This window comes from Colius striatus, chromosome 12, assembly GCF_028858725.1.
Source record: "Colius striatus isolate bColStr4 chromosome 12, bColStr4.1.hap1, whole genome shotgun sequence".
Lineage (NCBI taxonomy): Eukaryota > Metazoa > Chordata > Aves > Coliiformes > Coliidae > Colius > Colius striatus.
Genome location: NC_084770.1, coordinates 27,693,210 through 27,719,599, shown reverse-complemented (window position 1 = coordinate 27,719,599; position 26,390 = coordinate 27,693,210). Strand labels below are relative to the sequence as shown.

General features: G+C 45.2%; 1 protein-coding gene across 2 annotated transcripts; it reads right to left on the bottom strand.

Annotated features, from left to right (window-relative positions):
* Positions 1–5,604: 5,604 nt before the first annotated feature.
* Positions 5,605–26,276, bottom strand: SEPTIN2 (septin 2). 2 transcript variants are annotated; one of them, XM_062005636.1, is made up of 13 exons: positions 26,218–26,276; positions 23,742–23,774; positions 22,033–22,153; positions 18,729–18,815; positions 17,745–17,868; positions 14,478–14,612; positions 14,134–14,251; positions 13,251–13,352; positions 12,816–12,961; positions 12,089–12,172; positions 10,104–10,161; positions 9,021–9,133; positions 5,605–8,491 (listed from the first exon to the last, which is right to left on the bottom strand). In XM_062005636.1, the coding sequence occupies exons 2-12, from the start codon at positions 23,748–23,750 to the stop codon at positions 9,029–9,031; spliced, it is 1,089 nt and encodes a 362-aa protein (XP_061861620.1). In that variant the 5' UTR covers positions 23,751–23,774; positions 26,218–26,276; the 3' UTR covers positions 5,605–8,491; positions 9,021–9,028. The 2 variants fall into 2 exon arrangements, with proteins under 2 accessions (XP_061861620.1, XP_061861621.1); XM_062005637.1 differs by lacking the exon at positions 26,218–26,276 and adding an exon at positions 26,122–26,139.
* Between the last annotated feature and the right edge of the window lie 114 nt (positions 26,277–26,390).

Sequence of the window (26,390 nt, the reverse complement as noted above, 5' to 3'; positions counted from 1 at the left end):
TCTCATCGAGGTTCATCTGATTTCCCCTACTCATAAAATCAGGCCAGTGTTTGTTACCTTAGAGGAGCTGCAAAAGGGCTCAATCCAGTCACAGCTTGTACAGTGCTTCAAAGATCGACATCAAAAACTTCTGACAGTGGTTGGGGGGGAGATAGGGGAGGGACAGGATGGGACAAGACATCAGCAAACAGCAACCACTCCTACATATGAAATCATGACAAGAAGATCACCTCTTCTTCACATTCAGTTGACACAGCCACACAAGAACCGACTTTATATGGATGTATGTTTCAAAAAGGGTCTGAGACACAAAGGAGGAAAAGGACTGGTCCCATTTCATGGGCTGGATACTTCAGAACAAAATGTAAAATGAAAGATCTGCAAACACTCATCACAGATCTACTGCCAAACAAACCTGGCCTGAGGGTCTCAGTAACACTCGTTAACTGGGCTGCCTTCAGTCACTTCCAAAACTGAGGCAACCAACTGGCAGATGGCTAGAGAAAGAGTGAAGTGTCAGGTTGCCCACTCTGCCCCCAAACCCAAGCTCTTTGTGCCAGGAAACAGCAGATGTAACTCCCTGGCAGGGTGGCACAGCCTGGGGAGCGCTGCCCTTCCCACAGCAGCGGTTTTCACGGATAACAGGCAGCCTGAGCCCATTTGCTGGGCACAAAAAGAAGATGTAAACCAGTTTGCTTGTCCTGGGTACAAGTTTCCCAAAGAGAGAGAGCTAGTCAGCAAGTGAACTGCTTCCCTGAAATCCCACTGGAGAGCCAAATGCCCCCTTGAAGCTGCTCCCTTGAAGAAGCAAGTACCACTACAGGGGCTGCTCGATGGAAAAGCTTCTTAGAAGGAAAAAAATGAACAAAACCCATCAAAACAACAGGAGAATTGCAAATTGTGAGGCACAGGAGTGGGCACGTTCTGAACCAAGCATTTTACTGCCAGTGCCTTTCCCTTTTCTGAGTGGAGGCACCGCTGAAGCAGCATGGTATCGGTTTTAGTGAGTGTTTTGCATCAGCTCTCAGGGTGTGTTGATTTATTCATTCCCTCTACACAACATGCCCAGCTGTCGTCATGTAACCCAGGAGCTCCTCTGCTTCCTACATGGGAATCTCCCCGTGAATTTTTGGCTTCTGCTCATAAAACTGATGTGATTCCTGCTCTTTGCCCCACCAGCCTCAGTTTGTTCTCAACCAGCTTGAGGCTCTTCAAGCCTGATAGCTCAACAGTGAAGCTGCTAACGACTGGCATGTCTTACAGCTCGAGTTATCTCTGACCTTTCGCCATACTTTCCTTTATGTGGCTTCTGTGGTTGAGAAGTTTGTGTCTGGCAACGTGGATCCCTCCTGGAACACAGATGTACTTTCAATCTGACAGGCCAAGTACCAGCTACATCACCACAGGAGATGGGTGCAAAGCTGAGGATGCAACAGGACTGAGACCAGAGCAGAAACAATTAGCTGCATCAGTCCTACAGAACCTTCAGACTGGGTTTCAAAGCGAGCAGCAGTAAGCCCCAGGGCTGGCAGTGTTAGTAACTCTCCCTATTCTTTTCCTATCAAGGAGCTCAGTCTTTCCCACAGCAAACAAAGCACAGCAGTCCTTGCTTCGTGGGGCGTTTCTTACAGCCAAGCAGGCTGTCTGCAGGGATGCCTCTGCTCTAGCCAGAGGTAGTTTCTGAAAAGCAGGTTGTTCCCTGTCTGGGACAGCTGGACACCTCCTCTGTCTTGCCAGATTTACAGGCTCTCATGCCTGTGGGTGCAAGAGAACTTCATGTCTCTAATGCAACCCCAAGAACCGAAACTAAACTTGCAGACTACAGCTACATCAGATCTTGCCTTGCTAAACACTGCAGAAACTTCCCAGCACACCTGAAACCTTGACACACCCTTAACGTGGCTACGGGCCAGCCCTGGGCAATCCCATCAGGTCTGAGCTGTGCTGTCAGCAGAGCTGGCCAGCAAACCACTCCTTAGACAAACTTTTGCTTCCTCCTCATACTCCCTCCATTCTTTTTCTGGACTTGGCCAAGAACTACGCCAAATCTGACTTCATCTCACACGCTCTCCCCTGGGTACTGTGACAACAGGCTGGTTTCAGCTTCACTCCAGTCTCTTAAGAGAAGACAGAAGCAGGTAACAGCATGCTGGGGATGATGAAGAGGTTCTGTAGCACATCATGCCCTGTAACACTGCCCATATGCTCTGGCAGCAGGGTGCCTTGCAGAAGGATGCTGGTCCAGAAGGACACAGCTATAATGCCAACAGCTGCTCCAACACAGGGGAAATACCTGCCCTGCTGGTCAGCCTCACTGCATTCCCAGCCTTTCCCCTTCTGGGCTGCCCAAACCCAGGACACTGCAACCCTGAGCAAGCACCGAGCGGCTCCAGAGAGAGGCAACAGGTATGGTGGGAACAGGCCTCCACTGTTAGCAGTGTTCATCTCAACATTGGATTTTCCCAAGCTGGAATTGGTGCCTGTGGGAAAAGCTGAATCATCAAGTGTTCTAATCACCCAAAGGAAACCCACCTTTCCACTGCAGGAGCCCTTGCAGAGACTCCTTCTGGCTTTCTCTCACTGTCTTGCCAGCAGGAGCCCAGCTCTTTGTGCACTATTCTCTACACAATGTCGGGAAAACAGCAAACATGGAAGATGAGATGATTTCATGGAGCTCTTTGTACTGAATTCCAGCACAAACTCTTCCCAAGCAATAGCTTAATTTCTTCCCAAAGCCTATATACATAATATCCTTGTGCCTTCCCCAGTAATCAAGAATCTTGCTTGCCTGACACTTCAGATACTTCCATAAAGATACTTCGATGTAGCTCCTCAGGATCTACTACTAAGTGTCCAGAAAGACACACAAAAAAGGTGTTTTTCTTTACAGAGCTCAAGAAACAGGAGTTAGCAAATATTTTCCTCTTTTTTTAACCACTGAATCTCTGAAACAAACCAGTAAAAGCCTGATGGGAATCCTGCTTCAGGGCACAGAAGCAAGAGAAACCAGCCAGAATGCTGTGGAGCAGTCAGTGCCACAGGCACCCAGCCACAGATGCTCTCGAAGATCCATACAGTACTTAGCTGCTTAAACAGGAGCATGTGAGGTGCAGGATGGATGCCTGAAGACATGACACTTCCCTGCACTCAGGCTGTCTAACTAAGACTCCACTGACATCTAAAGTTACAACTGACAAGTCTGAACTTTGGGCTTTTCAGGACACCCCACTAACTTCCAGTTTAACAATCACCCTTTTTGCACTGGACCTTTAGATGCTGCTGCCCAGGACAATAAGCTGTTATTAAGAGAAAAGCTGAATATAGTTCTTCTTGGTACAATTTCTTAATGGAATCCTAAACATTCTTTTCTTCTAACATCACCAGACAGCTTTCTTCTCGCTGTCTCTGAGGTTATTGGAGCGTTTATGAAGAGAGGGAGGTATGACTAATTCCTGGTGGAACAAGTGGTGTGAATTTGACCTCCAGCCCAGCCATCCTCACATTCAAATGACCCGAAACAAGTACTCAGGAGCCTCTAAATTATCTTCCTCATTCCTTGCTGCAGAGCCAAGGTGACCAGGGAGTAAGCTCCAGCTACTCTTCAAAAGAGGGAGCACTTTTGTAGACAACCCGCTGTCCCTCTAACTAGGAGAAGAACCTACAAACATGTTGCTCCAAAGGTGTGGATGAAGTAAGAGAAAAATGTGGGCAACTTCCAGGATACCAAATAGAAGAAGCAAAGAAGAGGTAGGAGTCTAAAGACAGAGGAGAAACATCTACCAAACAGCACAGGGATGATCAGAAGAAAACAAATCCTAAGTCTGTTAAGAACGGTTCGAGTGGGTGAAAAGGACTGGAAATATCCATAGAAGTGCAACTGTAAATTGGATGATAAATTAACCCAGAGGAAAAAAAACAAAGCTGTCAGCAGAACTGTTCATGTGAACACTCCTGAGAAATGCACAGTGGGATTGCTGCCTGCAGGGAAAGCTGCATTACCAAGTGTTAAGACAGCCACACTGAAACTGTGCACCCAGATCTGTTCACCTGCTACACTACTGCATGTAAACCCCGTGAGAGTATCTGCACAGCCCTATCCTGATGCACTACAAGTACCCAAAACCAAGGTGATAGCTTGGCTTTATGAAGCAGATTTAATGGAAAACAAGACTTGTTCCAGCACATGAGCATGCAAGTTGACATGCTGCCTAAACAAGTGCATCAGTGTATCTATCACTTCTAGCCCTGCCAGTGGCAGCACAGTGTGCACAGCACATCTTCTACGTGGCTAGGTAGGTTTATCATCATTTTAATCACATTTATACTAAACTACCATCATTGTTTTTCAAGCCCAATCTTCCTTTTTCTTCCTACACAGGAGTGTATAACAAAAAGCTGTGAGAAGACCACTGGCAGCAACACACACACTCCTGAACACAAACCTTACAACCCCTTTACCCAGTTCTGTGAGAGGTGCTTTCTTTGCCTGATGTGCTATTTCAGCTCTCATCCACTATCACAGTTCTTTTTGTCTGTGTACACAGAGCTGACAAATCTGGAGGTGTTTTAACAGGAAGTTTTCCAGAATTTATTTCACTGGGCAACTCTTGATGCAATTCTTTTCCAGAACCAGATCTGAAGCCCACAAAAGCAGTCTTCTCCACCTGAAAAAGAGATGCCATCAGTACAAACAGAAAGCCTTCTTCCCAAAAGCAGGTGTGACACATTCAGGCTGCTTCCTTGCCTCTTCTCACACTACTTCTACAGCCTAGAGGTGAATCTTCCTTCAACATACCAGTTCCACACCGGATCCCTCCCATGAATGAAACACAAATGTACTTAAAACCATAGGTGAAGAATCACACTATGCACCAAGTTTTAGCCCTGTGGAGTGGTCTGAGGGTGTGCCCCTCAGCAATGCAAAGCCACCCAATGCAGACAGCCCAAAGAGACCAGGGCACAAAGGCCACACATTGCACTGCTGTAAAATGCTCTGGGTTAACTCTTCCCTCAGGAATCCAAACCTGAGGACACAGCCTGGTGCCCTTCATCTGCACCAGCCATAGGGGTCATTGTGGTCATTTCACAGGAAGACAAGCCATAAATTAGCTTGGAGTAGCTAGAACAAAGCTCAAACAACCTTTCATAGAATCACAGAATGGTGGGGGTTGGAAGGGACCTTTAGAGATCATCTATCCCAACTCCCCTGCCAAAGCAGGCCCACCCAGATCAACCTTTCACTCTGTACAGAAGTGCAGCACCACTCACTGGAGAAAACAATGACCCTTAACATTTGAAGCATCACCTAACCAGCAGCTTCATTCTATGTAACATCACAATTAATGGAAGTGCAAGCTTGGTGAGAGCTCCTGCAAAGGCAGGATCCCACGGGCAGGGCTTCAGTAGCTCTGGGCACACCTCTGGGAAGGGAAGTGGACCTGCACACCTGGAGCACACAGTGTGTAATGCCCATGTTTTATGCACAATGCATCAATGTGTTCTCTTTCAACCACATCTGCATTTCCCCTTTATATGTAAAACACACCACCACAAACAAATCCATATTGTCAGGGCTGATTATGACACAGAATCATAACAAACAAAACCAAGGATTTTAGCATGTTTTATTACAGTTTTGGCTAATGGCAGCACATAAACCAGAATATAACAGTTTTTTGTACCAAGAGCAAGTAATTTTTGCTATCAACTATAAAGCTCTACAAATCGAACAGTATTTTGACTCCCAAAATAAAACCCATTACAATGCTTTATCAGAAAAAGTATTGTGGCCAGTTTGGGGAGCCACCAAACAACATCTACCTTTTGTCTCCAAGTCTTTCTTCAACCACTCGTTGAGTCTGAAACAGATTCTGAGAAAGCTGGCCTCGCTTTTCCTGTCCTACCATGAAACCATGAATTCCAAGACCACCACGAGAAAAGTGAAGGGAAAACAGACCTTCAGAGACATCTGGCACCCTGTGAATGACTGCCCTAAAGCCTTGGGAAGAAGCGATTCGCTGTCTTAAGTATTTCAGTTCCAACAGCCAGAGTCATCAGCTTTTTGCTATTGAAAACCACATGAAACTATTTCTGCTGCTCACATTTGTAGATCAGAAACCATTTGCCCAAGGATCAAACAGAAACCTTTACCCTGATCAAATATTTTAAGAGATACCTGATATATCAAAAAGAGTAAGACATTGCTTAAAATAATTCCACAGGCAGACACCAAACAGCACTAAACACGAAGCTGCTTTTGTTCCCAGGTCAGCAAGTAGAGGCAAAGACCCACCCAAACCCCACACACAGAGTCATGTGTACGCCCAGGCCCTCGCTGCACACAGTTCAGGTTTCACAGTTTGTCTTCAAGTACAGGTTCATAGCACCACTGCAGCTTTCCATAGCCTGCCAAGCTTTCTGGTGAGAACAGGGATATCCTGGAGCTGCTCACCTCGGCAGAGCGGGCCACGCCAGCAGCACGCTGCCTCCAGCACACGCAAAACAGAGCTACCAGGCACAGAGCTTAGAACTGGACAAACACTGGCATCACCAGGGGGGAAAAACCCACATTTGTAGCAACTGAAGGACAGCATGAGACTTGACAAAGCATCTGGTTCCTTCACTTCACAGCAAGTTCTTTTGGTAAATTGATGGCAACTGATGCACAAAAACGGGACTAAAGAGGGTGTTGTGGAGTGTTCTCTGACAAGACTGCCACATTACTTTGGTTTTACCTGCTCTTTTGAAAAAGCAAGCCAAGAACTTAGAAGTGTATGTTTCTCCATCTAAGTTTTACATGTAAATATTTGACAAAATGGTACTTCACACCTCTGTGAGTCTCAACACACAAAAAGGTTCTAATCTTCACTGCTGTCAAGGTCAGGGAAGGTCAAACGACTTGTGCAAAACTTGTAATTGCTTTTGAGAAGAAAGCTGGAGCTCCCTGGCACAGGCTGTGATGCAGGATTTTACTTCACATTTTGAGAAAAGTCCAAATCTAAACCAATTCATTAAACAGTTTCAGGTGGGTAAAAAGTTCAGCTGCTTGGCAGGTTTATATTTAATGCAGCCACTGAAGTGCCACTGGAATGATACATCAGCCCTAGAAATCCGGCTCATTTTTCCACAGAAACATCACAGAAATATAAAAGTCACAGCTGCACCTGAGCTCAGAGAAAAATGTTGCAATTCTGTTTATTAATTGTTCCCATAACAACATTTTGTAACAGATCAGATTAGGAAATCTGATTGCTGGCTTGATCAGGAGGACCAGAAAAAGCAGCCAAGGTGTAGTACCCCATCAGCTGCCACCTAGGCCCCTGTGCACTGCAGCTGTTGCTGTGTACAGCACCAGACATGATATGTAGGAGAAGCCCAGCCAAGCTAAAAACCAGGCTCCTTTTACTATCGGCGTTAAAGAAAGTGACCTTGGCCTAAACTACACAAACAAAACAAGTGTAAGTTCTCAGGGTCACTTCCAAAGTAATACTGCTATCTCCACCTCGGAGGAAGACCTCAAAATACAGTTTGCATTGATCCTGTCAGGCACAGACCACTTTAACAAAGAGAAGTGTGCTAGTATTTATTTTATCCTACAGTTAACAGTTTGCAATGCCCTAAAAACAGTACGAAAATACTCACTAGGAAGTAGAGACTTTCTTATGCATTTGGATATCAGAAACACTCAAGCATAGAAAACTACTCTCTGGGGTTTACCTCATTTAACAATATCAGCATTATTCAAGTTTATTTGGCTACAATAGAAAACAGCAGGATTGATTTGCACTGATCTCAAGAAACTCTTGTCTGCAATAGAGTGAGAGACTTTAGGCAAACACAAAGGAATGTATGTCCCTCAAGGTTAAGCTTGAAGGAAAGCCTCTCACATCAAACATCTCTGGAAGAGGCATTTCCTCTTATTTCTTTTGTTAAGACACGAGGCATGCTTGAGTGTTAATTGGATATTTGCCAAGGAAATCATCTGCACTGAGCAGAGAGAGCAAAAGGGGTAGTGGGATCAGACACTCATCTGTAAATACTGCAAAGACCCTAAAATCAACCTTGCAGGGATCCTTAGAGAAGGGACAACAACATGCCACTGAACAAGGTACCACTGACAGCTCTTCAGCCCTAAATGTAACACAAAGTTAAAAGCAGGGAGATAATAAAGCCATATTGAAAAATATAAGTGATTACCTAACACTATGTTGGGCTAGAAAAGTTTCAGTGCCTATCTGTGCCCCTAATACAATGGGAAACTGAAAAGAAGCTCAATATAAGAAATACTAAACAAAGTTCAATGTGTATAACATACAAAATACCAAGTGGCTACATGTTATGAAATACCTATCACAAGAGCTACCACGATGTATTTCCACCTTAAGCTTCCCTGGAGCAAACTCCAAAACACACGTGGAGCAAAAAGGCATCCTTTCTGGTGCAACACCATTGTACTCCAAGAGGTCTCCTTTAAGTCAGGGTATGAAGTCATCTAAAAACAAGGCAGAAAAGCACAGTTTAAGGTCAGCTGTCTTATGTTTAGAAACCAGAGGGAACTGCATGCCTTTGACAAGTCACAGGAGTTGAGAATCACCTGTTTACACAGTCTCAGAGAAATCCTCCCACAGTTCTTGCCAGCATTTATCATGCTGACTTCCTGGAAACTGTGAAAATACATATATATCTGCCCAGGGGGGTTGTGGAGGCTCCGTCCTTGGTGATCTTCAAGACCCACCTGGACATGTTCCTGTGTGACCTGATCTAGGTGACCCCGCTTCTGCAGTGGGGTTGGACTGGATGAGCTCTAAAGGTCCCTTCCAACCCCACCATTCTATGATTCTATGATCTGTGTAAAAACACACACACAACCACACCAATGCTTAGGTTTCTTGAGAATGAACAAAGTTGAGGCTGAAACCTATGCAAACTCCCCCTCCAAACATTTTTGTAACATTCAATACCAGCCACGATCACGAGCAGCTAAAAGAAAACCCCTCTCAGTGGCTATTTGAACATCTTACCTGAGACTTTACACCTGGTGCCCGTGAACTGCAGTGCTGTCTCCTTCTCCACTTTGCATCTGCATCTGCATCTGGGCCTGCATCCTGGCAATCATCTCCTGCATGCGGCGCAGCTGCAGAGGGAGCACAGGAGAATCCCGTCGCCTCGTCTCGCCTCAGAACCCGACGCTTTGCTGCCACCGCGCTATTAAGTGTTTGCAGTGAAGAGGGAACACAGCCAGGTGTACACACCCAGTACTGCCTGGCACACGCTCTCAAACTCTGGAAATCTCTCAATTCTGAACTTGTTAATCCAGAAAAAAACCCTCCCTTTGTGTTCAGTGAGAACATTGACAGAGAAAGTAAAACTCTTCATGTTCTTGGCTTTCTCTAGCTTATCTGCGCTCTTGCTACGCTCAAAGCTCCATGTCAATGAGTTCCACATCTTACACATTGCCTTAAAAGTACCTTCTAATTTGAAAGCAGCCATCTGCTAGTCTCATGAGTGGGACTTGTATCTTGTAAGGTAGAGTCCCACCTGTCCTGCCAAGTAGCACAATATAAGCCCCTTCCTCTGTCCTTCCCTTCTGTCACCAACGAGAACGTTAAACTAATCTCCCCTTGTATAAGGCCTGCCTCAGGTCTCCATTTCAGCCCTTCTGACCACTTTTTGCTATTTGCTGTACTTTTTCTAGTCTTGGCTTTATCCTTTTTCTTTATTCCTGACAACTCCTACCACTGTTTCCTCCTTTGCTGCAGAGCTGAACTGAGTTTTCCCCAATCTGCGCTGGCTCACCTCAGAACTCAGAACTCACCCACACGAGGATGTCTGTCCCTCCCACTCAACATGCTTTACACCCATCACCCACTAGTACAACAGAATCAAGCATTTTACCAGATCTTGTTCCAATAAGTGAGTATCCTGAGACTCCTCTCCAGCCCTTAACATTCTCGTTTGTTACTGCACCTTGAATAACTTTGTGTTAGCAAGTTCAGTCTTTTCCTTTATAAATTACCAAGATCATATAAATCACTTGACCTAAAATACTGGTACAAGGGTAAAAATTCTCCCATCACAAGAGTGCAAGAGTTCTGTCATCTCACCTCAGCTTCTTTTTCCAGCAGAATCTGGTCTTTATTTACTTCTTCATCTTCTATTTTCCTAAAACAAGATGAGTATCGTTCAGTGACGTGCCCACCTTCCAGACTTTGAACTTCCAGGCAATGTTTTGACAAAGACATTTCACTGGTGCAACAAATCAGTGCTACTAAACTCAAGGTAATGCTGGACAAGTCATTAACAACAACATGGAAGCAACATGTCAAATAAGTGCTCTAAGAAATTCTGCATCTGGAGGTTTGGCAGAACCTTCCTGTGATGCTCTTCTAGCCCATCTGTATCATGAACCACATGTGTTACCAAACACCTAAAAGGCTCATAACCAAACCCACAGGGGCAGCACAACCACTGTATGTATCTAACATCCTTCCAGTTGAAGGAACTCTTTATCCTCTGCTCCACTTCAGACTCTGAAGTTGAGTTATTTTTCTTGCATGGTTATTTTGCAAGTCCAAAGGATTTCTTTTGTATAACATGTTAAACATTCTTGCCTCACTGAGACATCCCAGTGTTACACTGAACAACCAAACACAAGAGTATTTCCATGTACAATATTTTCAAGATGACCTACCGCTTTGCTAATAGGTTTCTCTTACCCCACGCTGCAATGGGGAAGATCTGCTAACAGACCCAACCATACAAGTACCATCAAACTGATGCTTGTTAGAAAGTCAACAGAGAAATGGCTTGTCAAAATGCCCTTTGTGCCTAAGAGTCTCTAAGAACATTAGTGAGTACAGTCACCAAGCCCTAATGGGCAAGCACTGCCCCTGGGGCAGCTGCAAGTCTGAGATAAGTTCACATGCAACCTACCCTCAGTGACAGTCCCCTCCACTCTAGCACTGCTTCAGGAATGTGACAACAAAGACAGATGGGTCACTCCACAAGATACAAAACCATGTTTTGATTTCATAATGAAATACACCCCAACCTAATAGCAACTTACTGTCACAGGCCCTTGCCAGGGGCAGCCTTAAATCCTCTACACTAAGCACTGTTTGAACTGATTGCCTCAGTTGCACTCTTTCCAAAGCCATACACATACCTGCTGGCCAACAGGCACCAGAACCTGGCAATAGTTTCTTGGTTTAGCTTGCTCTTTAAAAGACCCAATTTAAAACCCAGGTGAGAAGACCATGGCCTCTTCCCTGCAGGGAGAACTCGACTTGCAGGCCAGTGCTACCGGCCCAGACAAACTCCTTTTCCTGGAAGCTGACTGGGCATGGGACAAATCCTGAGCCAAGAGCATGACAGAAAAAGCTTTGCAAAGTGTATCAAACCCACGGAACTGTGCAATCGTGAAACCCTCTAGTGGCTGAAGAAAGTGAAGCAGCTGAAAAAGACAAAGCTGGAAACATCCTGTTTTCAACAGGAAGTCACAAACTCAACCTCACAAAGCCAGTGATTTTAGTTACAGCTGGAGGGTGCTGCCTGTCTCGCTCACCTGGAAGGCTCTGCCCTACCCACCATGCCTTAAAACAGGGTTGAAAGTCATTACCCTGTGACTGCTATGCAAAGAAAATGATTGATGTATACCTTCTTTAGCAAAGCACTGCAGAAGGACTCGAGTTTCTCCCTTTAAAGATTCAGGACAAACATTCCAGCAGATAATTCTGAAGAAAACCTTTCTTTCAACACACCAACACCAGCCTAACTTGCAGATTTTTTAAGACTACATTTTCTCACAGGCATCTGACCTACTTACCTCAAACATTCCAATCCACCTGTGTTCAAGCCTTAAAGCAAAGCAGAGATCTAACTCTTCCCTTTTAATGCCACAACTGCCTCTTCAGGTTTATGTCACACTTTGTTACACTGCGTGAGCTGGTCAACTGAACCTTGTACTAACTGGAGCTACAGAGCTGTCCATGATCTACCAAATCCTAGCAATGAAATGGTAGGAGAGACAGAGAGACAAGAAAACAAACTCAGAAGAGGAAGCAGCAGCGTGAAACCGTAAGATAACAACCTGCCGCCTCGTTTGAGCCTCTCGGAGCGGAAGTTCTCATAGTGAAGATCCTGGGTCACCTCCTGAAGGTCTTGCATATGAGTGCTGGAGGAAGAAGAATAATGAAGAGGTAAAACATCCCAGTGTCACATCAGCTTGCTTAACCAGCTCTCACATTCAGCACCGGACTGGCTCGATGTGATCAGCACATGCACCCATTTAACATGCTAATCTGAAAGCCAGTTCAAGTCAGTACAATAAAGCACACAGAGAAACCACCTCAGACCCAGAGGCAGCCCTGACATAAGCCATCCTTCTGATGGCAGTGTTGGGCAGGGCAAGCAGAGCAGCAAAGCTTACAAAAAGAAATCCTCTAGTGGACTTTTATGTATGTATTACTTATTTGTGTGTGTATATATATATATATATATATATATTTCTCTACATGTTGACACATTTGAATAAGCACGAGGTGTGGAGCAACCTGGAGCAACCTGTTTCATGTTCCTGGGTTCTGAACAGTCACTGTGTTGAACAAAAGAATGAGACAAAAGATTATTTTCATAGAATCACTGAGTAAATCCAAGTGGAAAGCACCTCTGGAGCCTACGTGGTCCAATCCCTGCCTAGGCCTAGGGCAGCTGGATCAAGGCCACTCACAGCCTTCTGAATGTCTCCAAGGATTCCACAACTGCTCCAAACCCTCAATATAGCAATTTAGCTTCCTGGTGATTGGTTTTTCACTTACATTAACATAGTCCTCAGCTTCAGGAAGTCGTTGTGTTCCGGATTCTCCACTTCAACTACACCCCATGGGTAGAGTCGACCTCTAACTTTTTTACCTTTGGCTTCAATGAGTTGGTTGGATCCCACTACACAAAATGGAATGCTGGCCTGCAAGCCAAAAGTGCCAAAATTACTGATAATGAACCAGGACAAACAACAACCCTTGTTCTGCTCAGCACTGCATATTATGGCAATACGTTTGCAATGCTTTTAATGTGAAGGTGCAACAACCAGAAAAGTAATTGTTACCAGCATCTCCAGATGGGGAAGCCTGGGCAGGCACAGAGTGATCCAACCCAGGTTCTCATCACTGGTCACTGCATCTTGCTCTAAAGCCATCTGAGCAGCCCAAACAGATACCATGCATTACCCATGTAACCCACAAAGCCAGTCATACTTTCAGGAGTCTGGTCTGCTCTTTAAAATCCTCATCCTCATCTGATTCAGCATCAGGGAGGTGATAAATCTTGATGCCATGCTCTTCTATTTCATCCAGAATCTGAGATTTATAACATAAGAAATGGAGATGATATACATGTGAAGTCAGTACTTTTAAATATTGAAGTAAAATCACTTCATGGGTTGTGCACAGTCTCTGGAGAGATTTGGGGCTATCTCACTGATACAAATTACTTGGCAAGGGCTGGGTTTAAACACCCTGTCTCTTCACCATACTCAACAACTCCTTGCCACAGACTTTCAGAAAAACAACAGTGTTCAAAGAAACACTTTCCTCTGGGGACTACACAGAAGAAATGAAGCTTTCTGTAAACCTTTGCAGTTGTTTTTAGTTGTAAAGCATTGACTCAGAAGTCATAGCTGCTTTGAAAAATCCTCAAACTCGTTGAGCTGAAAAGAAACACTTACATCAGCAAATAAATCTCCCATTTTTCAATCACCAGAACCGTGACTATGTGAAAAAAACCCATTATGGATGCAGATACTGTTGTTGTCCTTTGGGACTGAATTGAACAGGAAAGGGAGCAATTACCACTAGCAAATGCATTTCAATATTTCTCCCAAGTTTCAAAATGCCCTCAACCTAACTGTGAACACAGCCAATCTGTCATTCCACAGACCACAGTTTAAGGACAGTTTCTCAATTAAGAATATCCTAAACACAACTTAAAAGACATCAAACTGCACATTAGACAATGACAAACTGTGCAGGAGGTTGTCATTTTCTCATCTAGGACAGAGAAAGCAGAGCTGAACGTGAATCCCTCCCCAGGCTGATATCACCAGCGCCAGAGTTTTCTGCAAGCCAGACAAATACTCACCCTTTTCTTTAGTCTTTCTCTCTCTTTCAGGGAAAGTGTATCAGCTTTTGCAATCACTGGTACAATATTTACTTTGTTGTGTATGGCCTTCATGAACTCAACATCCAGAGGCTTAAGACTAAGGTGAAAACATGGAAAAAGTTAACTTCTGACCCAAATGAACCATTTCTTTTCACACCAATGCAGAGCTCTCTCCTCCTACAGAAGGCACACAGTTACTTCTACCAGTTCCAGCACTTGCTTAAGCAATTGCAATGATTCCAAAACAAATGTAAGTCAACAGCACAAGTCAATTTTCTGAGACAAAAATCACTTAAAAACCAACATGGTGGAGAAACACCTACCCATGCCCAAACGGGGAGATGAAATAGAAGCAGCAATGGACCCGGTTATCTATGATGTGCCTCCTGTTCAGACCACTCTCATCATGCAGGTAGCGCTCAAACTGCTCATCAATGTAAGAGATTATGGTCTTAAAGCTGTAAAACAAACATGGATTCAAGAAATCATGTTTGTTCCCAAAGGCTCAGTCACTTCAGTGATGTTTCAAAGACAATATCTGTTAATTTACTCACGTTGCAAGGCTGGAGGAGACCACAAATCTTAACATTTTACTTGAACTCCAGAAAAACAAACTCCTATGCTCTTTTATTTTATAAGATGATAAGATATACATAGGGGAGAGCAGCAGATGGCATCTACCTTGACTTCAGCAAGGCTTTTGACACTGTCTCCTACAACATCCTCATCAGAAAGCTCAGGCAGTGAGAGTTGGATGGGTGGAGGTGAGGTGGATGGAGAGCTGCTGAATGACAGAGCCCAGAGGGTGGGGATCAACGGCACAGAGTCCAGTGTGAGGCCTGTGGCCAGTGGAGTTCCACAGGGATCGATTCTGGGGCCAGTCTGGTTCAACATCTTCATCAATGACCTGGGTGAGGGGACAGAGGGACCCTCAGCAAGTTCCCTGCTGGCACCAAACTGGGAGCACTGGCTGATTCCCCAGAGGCTGAGCTGCCAGTCAGCGGGATCTCGACCGGCTGCAGAGTTGGGCAGAGAGGAACCTGCTGAGGTTCAACAAGGACAAGGGCAGAGTCCTGCAGCTGGGAAGGAACAACCCCCTGCATCAGGACAGGCTGGGGGTGACCTGCTGGAGAGCAGCTCTGCAGAGAGAGACCTGGGAGTGCTGGTTGATAATAAGCTAAATATGAGCCAGCAATGTGCCCTCATGGGAAAGAAGCCAATGGCAGCCTGGGGGCATCAAGAAGAGTGTGGGCAGCAGGTCAAGGGAGGTTCTACCCCCCTGCTCTGTCCTGGTGAGGCCTCATCTGGAGTCCTGTGTCCAGTTCTGGGCTCCTCAGCTCAAGAGGGACAGGGAAGTGCTGCAGAGAGGCCAGTGCAGGGACACCAAGGTGATCAGGGGACTGGAACATCTTTCATACGAGGAAAGGCTGCGGGAACTGGGGCTGTTTAGTCTGGAAGTCCCTTCCAACCCCACCATTCTGTGATTCTATGATACACACACATATAACACACATCTTGTACAGCAGATTTCTCTTGGGTCAGTATTTATCTTTTGATTGTATCAATTACACATGCTCAAGGTAACCCAAGCTTCTTGTTCCAAAATGGTTTAAAGTCACAGAAGGGTTTGAGTTGAAAGGGACATTCAATGATCATCTACTCCAACCCCCCCCAGCAGTGGGAAGGGACATCTTTCAGCAGGTCAGGATGCTCAAAACACTGTCCAGACTGATCATGTGCACTTCCAGTCATGAGGCATCCATGGGAATATGTTCCAGTGCCTCAGCACCCTCGTGCTTTTCCTTCCTTATGTCCAACTTAAATCTAACCACTTTCAGCTCAAAACCATTGCCCCTTGCACTGTTACTATAGGCCCTGGTAATAAGTCCCACTCCATCTTTCCTACGAGCCCTTTTGCAATACATTTAAAGGCCTTAGGAAGGTCTCCCTGGACATTCTTATCTCTGGGCTGAACAACTCTCTCAGCTGCTGTTCCAGCCCTCAGATGGTTTTTGTGGCTCTCCTCTGGATCTGCTCCAACAGGTCCATGTCAATGAATGCAGTGCAGATGGTTGCAATCTCCAAGTAGTCCCCAGGGTCCTCCTTTTTACCCTTCTATTTTAAGATGGGCAGTGTGTTTCCCTTTTTCCAGTCCCTGAGGCCTTTCCCTGCCTGCCTGACTTCTGAAATCTGCCAGAGACTGGCTTGGCAACTGCATCTGCCACAGATAACCTGACAACATGGGATGCATCTTGTCAGGTCTCACGGACAAATTCAAGTTGCTCAGGTGGTCTCCAGCCTCATCTTCAGTTATGACGGGAGGGATTTCATTTGCCTTGAGGTCCAGGGGCCCAAGAGAAGTGGGAAGAGGGATTACCACTGAAAACTGATTGCCAGTGATCTGGATTTATACTTGCATTAAAGACTAAGTTAATTCATTTCTCAGAGCATTGTTGAATTTCTTGTGTCCCAGTGGTTTCACTGTTTCTTGACTACAAGAAAGGCCATTCATTTAAAACTCTCTCAAACTTAAGAAAGTTCACTAAGAAATGATCAAAAATACAGGATATCTACATCCCAACATTTATTTCCAGTTGTGTGGAAGTTATTGGTGCCTCTTCACATGTATCTGAATTAACCCACAGCACTTAAGCTTCCTCAAACATGCCCAACATGAAACTCAGCACTTTGCATAACACACCACCAGGAAGCTAATGACTGAAGAGTGTGATCACTTTGGATCCCCTCTGGAATGGAAGTGCTTAGAAGCACCATCCTGCTTTGAACTGCATATCATTATTATTAAAGACTCACTTCAGTTCCTTATCCACATCTCTCAGTCACAATATGAAATGGATGTCAGGCTTCATGTATCATAGAATCATAGAATGGTGGGGTTGGAAGGGACCTTTAGAGATCATCCAGTCCAACCCCCCTGCAGAAGCAGGGTCACCTAGATCAGGTCACACAGGAACATGTCCAGGTGGGTCTTGAAGACCTCCAAGGAAGGAGCCTCCACAGCCCCTCTGGGCAGCCTGTGCCAGGGCTCCCTCACTGAAACAGTTTGTTCTTATGTTTAAGTGGAACTGTTTGTGTTCCAGCTTCATCCCATCACCCCTTGTCCTGTTACTATCTACTATAGAAAAGAGGGATGTCCCAACCTCCTGACACCCATCCTTTAGAAATTTATACATGTTAATGAGATCTCCCCTCAGTCTCCTCTTCTCCAGACTAAACAGCCCCAGTTCCCACAGCCTTTCCTCGTATGCAAGATGTTCCAGTCCCCTGCCCAACTCTCCAGCCGGTCAAGATCCCGCTGACTGGCAGCACAGCCTCTGGGGAATCAGCCAGTGCTCCCAGTTTGGTGCCAGCAGGGAACTTGCTGAGGATCCCTCTGTCCCCTCATCCAGGTGGTTGATGAAGATGTTGAACCAGACTGGCCCCAGAATCGATCCCTGTGGAACTCCACTGGCCACAGGCCTCCAACTCGACTCTGTGCCATTGATCCCCACCCTCTGGGCTCTGTCATTCACCCTAATGTATACTCCCATGTTCATGTATCAAGGACCAACGTTGCTGTGGGTACCCACCAGTCTCGGCAGTTGATCGCATCCCCATACCCTGGTGTATCTACGACCGTCAGACGCAGCTTCACTCCCCTCTCTTCGATTTCAACTGTCGAGGCTTCGATCTGCACAGTGCGTTCAATCTTCTCTGAAAGACAAGAAACTTCACCTTTCAGAAGAGAATTTCTGAGAGTTAAGATCAAAAGATTATCTTGCAGATACAACCACACAAATGGTATTCCACAGGTTACCTTCTGAGGCCTGGTGACTTGACTGCGAGGCTCAGTACTTAAGTTCCTCAGATTTTGTTAGAAGCCTATATGAGTTTTCACATTGTTCTTAAATATAAGGTTGAAACTAAGGCAAAAGGGACTGAGAAAAAACTGTAGGTACCCAGCAACTTGGAGAACTATACTAAATCATACATAATGGATTTTCTTCTTAAGGATGGAAGCAACAAGTAATAGTCAGCTAACATGATAAATTATTCAAGTCATTCAACGAGCAGCAGGGAGGGGAGAAAAACAGCATCTTCCCCTATTTTGTTACAATTTCTCTTTTGTTGGATTATTGTATGCTTTGGCTCACAGAATAAAAAAGAGACAAGGGACTGAAGGAAAGAGGAGAAATTCACATTCACTAAGTATCAACCCAAAGCAAAGGAATCAAGTTGCGAGTCCAAGCAGGCGTCAACAGAACTGCAACGGAGTAAAGGTTACAGAAAGTTTCTGACTGTTTCAGTTGACTCTTCACCTTACTGTGACACAATGACTTATTTTAAGTAAAAGAAGGGATCAACTTTCTAGGTGCCAGTACAAATGCACCTGAAGACTAAACAACAAAGACCCCACATGCCTCTTGGGTACAGAGGGAACCAATTCTATCAGAGTTTGAGTATCAGCAAATCCATTAGAAATCACTACTGGCTGTTACTCAAATCCAAAGATAAAAGCATTCAACCCCCAAAATCATTGAGAACAGAGAAACTAGAACAAAGGGTGTGTTTACCAGCAGCTCCTGGGATTATCCTTTCTGGGTACAGATCTGTCAAGAAGAGGCTGTTTATTAAAGTAGATTTTCCCAGTCCAGATTCACCTGTGATTCAACAGAAATTCCACATGTTTACATCAATCATCTCAAGTGCATCCTGACAGTACCATCTGACTACAATCTTTTTTCATGTTAAATGTAAATCATTTTAACATTCACAGTTCATCACTTTGTATTGGAAAACTTTGCACAGAAAGGTTGAATAGCAATTCTTACACCTCAGTTTTATAACGCACTTTCTTGGAGCTTTCACTGAGGACTTGTACTTAAAACTTCTAGATAAGGGAAAAGCTGATCAATTTAGACTTCACACGTCCCATTTCATGTCTCCTGATGTTTGAAGTCGTGCTTTTCTGCCATCACCCCACAATGTGCAATATCATACGTCGTGAGAAGCTCGATCCTGCCTAGGCTGTATCATCAGTTTCAACAAAGAAAGAGGCACAGCCAGCCATCAGAAACCCTCACTTACTCCTGCTGTTTATGCTGATGTGACAAGCAAGAACCCAAGAACCTGAGCATACACACAGAGACACTTTTCACTGATGAAACAGGCATTACTGAATTGTAACATGTAGTTTTGTTCCAAGGCTACCGAGTGAACCATGAGGGAAGTTCAAAAGCCAACTAGTTAAAGACCAAGACCTTAATGAGAACAAATGCTTATGGTATGTGAAAGAACAGCAACTTGAAATCTCCAATACTTGAATTCACTGAACTAAAATTCTACAAAAGGCTTTATTTCAGGTGTTGACTGAATTAGTTAGAACGAATAGGTGCTAAAAATGATGGGCTGCACGATAGCTCTGAGCAACACAGACTGTTCTGCAATAGCAGTCTGACAAATACCTGAACAAACAGAAAAAAATGAGATGGAATCATTTCTTAAAGCTTTGACTGATGAATCTGGGGTTTTTAATGCCTCACAGAATGCATCTCTCAGGATGGGATTATATCAGTGCAGCCTCCACCAATGGGGACAGATGAAGACAGAGCAAGATGGCATCACTGCAGCAAAACCTAAAGCATGATTGTAACCAGTGGCACAGCCCATACTTTCAGTCTGGGTAACTACCACAGGTAAAACAGTCCACTTGTTCTCACTGCTGTCAAGGATTAATGAAATGAGTAGTTATTGTAACTAGGGACCGCAGTAGTTAAGAGTTTAGTGACTTTCAAGTGAAAGAACTATATGAAGTCACAGGTTAACAATGAGAAGGGACATAAATTGTTGGCAAACACAAGTGGGCAGAATCTCTTTGGAAGCAGCACAGTCAAACAGCCAAATTGTTTTAAACCTCAGCTCTTATTTTCACAAACCACACGAAACAATAGCAGGAAACAACAATGCAAAGGAGACAAATCATTGATTAGGACTCTGTCAGTGCAGACAGCTTTTAAAGAGACGTTCTCCTGCTCAGAAATGAAGCAGCATGGCGACTTAATAGTTCAGTGCAGGCACTGTGATGTGGCCCACAGCAGAACATCCTTACACCCCATGCATATCTCAGAGAGAGAATTCACATTCCAAACTGTTGAAATAACCAACAATTTAAAGCACAGTTTGTTTTATCTTACACCAACTGCCTCCCTCTGCTAATGGATCCTAAAATACCACTCCAAATTTTCAATGAAATGACTCAAGTCAAAGTTCTCTCCCTGTGGTTTTCGTGTAGCCCTCGGTACTGTCACACAACAGCCGGGAAGTCAACTGCAACTCTGAGACCCGGCGGGGGGGTTAATTGCTTTTCTCCCGCTCTGACATGGTGTCATTGCCCCCTCTGTCTTCTATTTGACAAGAGGCTGGAAACAATTGTTTGCTCTCTGTAATTTTACATAGCTTTCTGCCAGACCTGTTTCACATGGCACTGTTTGCAATTAATCTCAGAGAGATCTGGAAACGAGGTTTAGCTGACGCAGAGAAAGCACATCTTTTGTTTCTCAGAACTGTTTTGGCTTTTAGAAAACTCTGAAGAGCTACAGCAGACACCATAATGTGAAACATCTGCTTATAGTTTGGCTTTACCCTCAGATTTTATAAGGTATCCATTACAGTATCATCCTCAGCAAACACAACAAAAGATAATCAACTACGACAAAACTCTAGGAAGACAAAAAAATAAGGGCCAACTCTGCCCAACACTGGAGCACAAAGACAGGAACAAGATAAAAGCAGCGCTAGGGCTGTCATTTGGCAAAGCTAATGAAAGGTTTGACGATAGACTCTTTCTGTAACTACTGGAATCCAAAACAATTAAGAACTTAAACACCTCCTGCTGCTTGCTGCCTCACCTCTCCTTCTTATTTTCACTGTGATCTGTCTGGGATAGGCCTAACACACAAACGGGATTTACTTCTCATGACGCCAGGTAATAAAGAACCTAATTCTCTTAAGGCACTTCTTGCAAAAGCCAATTTTAAAAGCGAGAATCACAGAGTTCAAACACCAAAACTGAGAAGTCACAGCTCCCAAGCTGTATGGCCAGGGGAGATCCAGAAGACACCCAAGTCTGACTTGGGAGCCTACTTAATTTGCAAAAAGAACACCTCAGACTTCTCAGAGGATCAAGGTATTCCTGCAGATGCACTTGACTTTTCTTTCCATTCCAGATATCGACACAAATTCTCAATGAAACGTCGACTAGAAATAAACTTTATAACTGCTAACAGAAAATCAAGATCAGTTTAAAAACAGTTCACATCAAAGCCAACTAATCCAATTCTCATTCTTCTCTTACAAGATCATTCTGGAGGAGTGGAAAGAACAGCGTTCAGCTTCTTCTGAAGTGCAGGAGCATAAAGAACATTGTAAATAGAACAGCCTCCTTAATACTATTCTCCTCTTCTGAAGTGCAGGAGCATAAAGAACATTGTAAATAGAACAGCCTCCTTAATACTATTCTCCTTAAACACGCAAACAAAGACTGTGCTCAAATGCAAAACAGTTTTAAGCCACATTTTGAACAGCATGCGTGAATCCTGCAAGGCGGGAGAGACGGGAGGAACGATCCCTGGAGTGCACAACAGAATCGCTTCACTTCACCCACAGATCTATGAATGTACTCAAACATGGTCTGCAGCCTGGGAAACAACAACTGCTGCATGGATTAATCAAGTATGAAAGCAAGTTAAGTCCTACAGTACAGAAGAGCTTTCTGATGGGAGCTGAAGCCTTACAGGAGTGGACATAACGTTCACTTCGGTTCCAAACTCTCTGTGAGCAAGTACTAACTTTGAGAAAGACTCTAAAACGTTCCCTTACCAACTACCATCAGGGTAAACTCAAACCCCTTTTTCACAGACTTGCGGTGAACCTGGTTGGGAAGGTTTGCAAATCCCACGTAGCCAGGAGTTTCTGGATTGCTGAACTGAGCAGGCTGTTGCTAAAAAGAAAACAAGGCAATAATAAGCAACCACTCAAGACATCCCTGTTGGTATAACTGCTCTCCTCAGTCGTTTCAAATGCTTTGAAACAACACGGCATACAGAGAGGAAACTGCACAGTTCTTCCTACGACCCAACAGCTTTGCAATGAAGTAGGTAACAACTGCATTCACCTCCAGCTTGAACCTCCCACTGTGTCCATTTACTTCGCCATCCCAGCCAAGATTATCTCAGCTAAAGAAGAAACAAAACCCCAACCACTGGTTTATTGCAGTATGAAGTTCATTCACCAGCCTCACACTACTTTTTAAATGCTGTCTTCACACACATTTAAAAGAAAAAGGCTTGTGTTCAGTGTTTACCGACTCAAACGTGACCATGTGTTTTTAGGACATCCAAATGGAAAATCTGAAGGCCTATGGAAGTGACAGCCAGTCTGCTGCAGTCCTCTTTAGAGTCTCTTTCAAAGGATGCTCACTACTACAAATTGTACAGAGAAATCTCTGCATCTCTTAGCTTCCCTCTTCAAACACGTTACTCCAGAGCCCTTCATGTCACTCCAATAAGCTGACACAGATGTTTTGGCCATCATACCAAATGCAAGAACCAATGTCAATGACGTTTTAGGTTACCACGTTATTCTACTGCAAGGTCAGCTGACTCTATTAGAAATGAAATCTAAGGAAATCCTCTTCTTAAATGTTTCCCACTCAAAACACAGTAGCAGAAGGGAGGTTTCAGTGAAAATGCACCAGGGAGCTTATGTGCAACTCCATGATCAACATTAAATCCTTTCAAGAGTATTAGTTAACTGCAGAGGTTTGTATCTGTACGTTTTACAACACTCAGACTTTCAGTATTATGCGAGTTCTCTCTTGTCTTTGACTATTCTGGCTTTGTCTGGGATAGAGTTAATTTTCTCCCTAGTAGCTGGTACTGTTCCATGCTTTGGATTTCATGTGTGAATAATGTGGATAACACACTGATGGTTTAGTTAGTATTAAGTGCTGCTTAGCAACAAGTGAAGGATTTCTCAGTTTCCCATGCTCTGGCAGCAGGGAGGGCACAAGAATTTGGGAGGGAGCATGACATTTGGGAGGACAGTCGACATGAACCAGTCAAGGGGCTATCCCACAGAGCAAAGGACATGGTGTCCAGTACAGAAACTGGGGAGCATTGATGGGGAGGGGCAGATGGCTGCTCAGGCATCAGTCAGCAGGTGGTGAGCAACTGCACTGGACAGCACTTGGGGATTTTTCATGTTTTGTTTTGTTTTTCCTCTCTTTGTATATTCCCTTTCAATATTATTATTATTACTGTTATATTCTGTTTCAATTTAGTTACTAAACTGTTCTTAACCCACAAGTTTTACTTGTTTTTGCCACTCTCCATCCTGCTGTGGGGAGGAAGTGAGAGAGCGGCTGCATGACACTGAGCTGCTGCCTGAGGTTAAACCATGACAGTGACCTGCACATCTAGCATCACCATCAAACACAAGATGACATATTCTGCCTTGCAGATTAATGCTTTAAAGCAAGATATCTGTTTCATATTGTTACACTGGATGACAAAAAGGTTTGTTCTTACCTTGGACATTTTTATGGAAGGCCAGGAACAAACCTGTAACAACAACAAGGTTTTTCAGCTCATTAAAAATAATATGAGGAAAAAAACCCCAAAACAATATCCACCCTTGCACACAAGATTAAAAAGGAGCACTCTTGGTTGGATGTCCAGACTTTGACACACTATCAGTTGCTTAGCAGAGGAGAAACATGTGACAAGGGGCAGAACTTTCAGCAGCCATTGCTCCTGTTGCCACCATTGGGCCCCAAGTTCAATTAACATGACCGTGGGATGCAAAAGGCAGCAGATACACGACAAACCAGCTTGAAAAATACCAGATCACATCCTTTCCGGAAACCAGGCAAACCAAACACGCTGCTTGAAGGCATCTTACTTTTACAGGAAACAGGGTTTTTTCAAAGCTAAAAAAACCCCAACTTGTGTATTATTTTTTCTTGTTAAACCTCCTTGCCCTCAACATTTCCTCTCGCCCTCGAGTGTACTGTAAAGAGCTGACAGCTTCCAAATGAAACAGTTTCTGCTCTCTTTGTCTGGATGCTTGCAAAACTTAGTCATTTGAACCTTCTGAGGCCAAGATAACGTTTCCACATGCAGCTGCATCACTTTGAGATATGAAGCAGACAGGAAAAACAATCAATCAAAAATCTGCCATCTAACACCTCTAAGCAAAAAGGTCTCTTGGTAAACAAAGACCTGCCAACACCTTTTCATGCTAACTGGGTGACTTCAAGAGATTGTATCGTTTACTGGCTATATAAAGCTATCAGCCTATGCTGTATCTTCAAGTCAGGAGTGTTCCGAGGCCCCTTTCTAGTCCCTCCCCTGGCTGGCTGTCTAACCAAAAGGGTATCTGTTCCCACTCAAAGCCAATATACCATAACCACCTATTATCTCTCAAGCTCTCTCCCACTTTTGTTCTACAGATTGGAAACCACCAACCAATTCTTTCCGTCTTCCAAGCACAAACTTCATGTGTAACGACACCAATTCGCTTCAGAGTACAGCACCCTACAGCCTGTCCCTGCCACCAAAAACCCATCTGGAAGGCAAAGCAACCTGCTCTATGTCAGAAAGTCAAGAGCCCAAGTTTCTCTGTTGTGCTAGGCAGACAGCAAAGCTGTTTTTAAATTGGTGATGATTTCTGGCAGCTACAGTGTTTGCTCCTCAAAGCTCCTGGATAGACGTATATATACAACTGAATCTGCCTTTAGGTCCTTTAAGATGCAACTTTGATTGCTCTACTGTGAAGAGTTACGAAGCTGTTTTCCCCCTCTGCTCATGGTAAGGAACAGGTCAGCTCTGAGGAAGGCTTTCTGACAGGAGGGACAGATTAAAAGTGCTAAACCTTAAAGCAATTTGGTGTCGTTTCACATGAAGCTAAACTTGATGACAAAAACCTGGGATTCTGGTGACATCCAGAATAAAATCCAGATAACATACTTCTCAAGTGAAATTCCATGTTATAAATGCAATCCAGTATCTGCAGGGCCCATGCTTGAGTCAATAAGCTGGTCTATGACTTCTCAAGCATTAAACTACAGATAGGTTATCTGTGAGACTTTAATCATCATGCAAGATTGCTCTGATAGCAACTCTTCTTTCCCAGAGTGTTTCCTGCTGAGTGATGTCATTGATCCCTGCTTCATCATTCTCCAAGAAATATTTGCAATGCCAAACAAAACCAGATCCCACTAGAACACAGAAGGACATTCTTTCAACTCACGAGGCTTGTCTCTCACATAGCTATTCCTCAGAGGCGGGCCAAGAGCCGAGGAAAGTTTCTCACAGCTACCAAGAAACGAAGGACAGCTACTTATGCCGTCAGCTGCAGCTACACTGTTTTTACATATGGACCAAGCACAGATCGTTCACGGCAGATCCTTCCGGCAGCATCCCCGCAGGGCAGCGGCTGAGAGCTCCCACACAGGCAGGAGCAGCCCACACCTTCCTCTGGAGCTGGTCGATCATGTTCCTCACCCTCCGGTTTCAACAACACGGCTGGAGCTTTCTAAGAGCAGCGCCTTGCCGAAGCACGGGACCAACCACCTCACCCGCTCCGGAGAGGGGGAACCGCGGTGTGCGATGCCCTGCCGGCAGTGAGGCCCAGGCGCCCCAGGCCGCCGCCATGGCCCCGCGCCCGCGAGGACCAGCGCTGCCTGACCCGGCCGCACAGCCGGCCGCCGCCCCGCCCGCAGCCCCTCCGGCCCGCTTCCTCCTCAGCGGCATCTCCACAGCACCCCTCCGGCCGGGCCGCTCGCCGCCTTCCCTCAGCCCCCCTCCCTCCCTCCTCCAGCCGCAGGCAACGCGCGCGGCCGGCGGGAAGGGCCCGAGGGGCTTCCCGGAGAGTCCCCGGAGAGAGGAGGAAGGGGCTGGCCTTTACCGCTGCGCCGCAGAGGGGCTGCGGAAGCGGCGACGGCCCGGGCCACGCTGCCGGCCCCGGTTTCGGCCCCGGTTTCGGCCCCGGCCCGGCCCTCACCTGGCGGCCCGCGCCTCAGCACCCAGCGACCAGCAGCGCCGCTCCCGCGCGCTCCCACACGGGAAGGGGAGGGGCCGAGGCGCCGCGCCCGGCAGGGCCCGCCCCGGGGCGGAGCTACGGGCCAGCGGGTGGGGCCGGGCCACGCGGGGGCCGCCGCGCATGCGCCAGGCCCG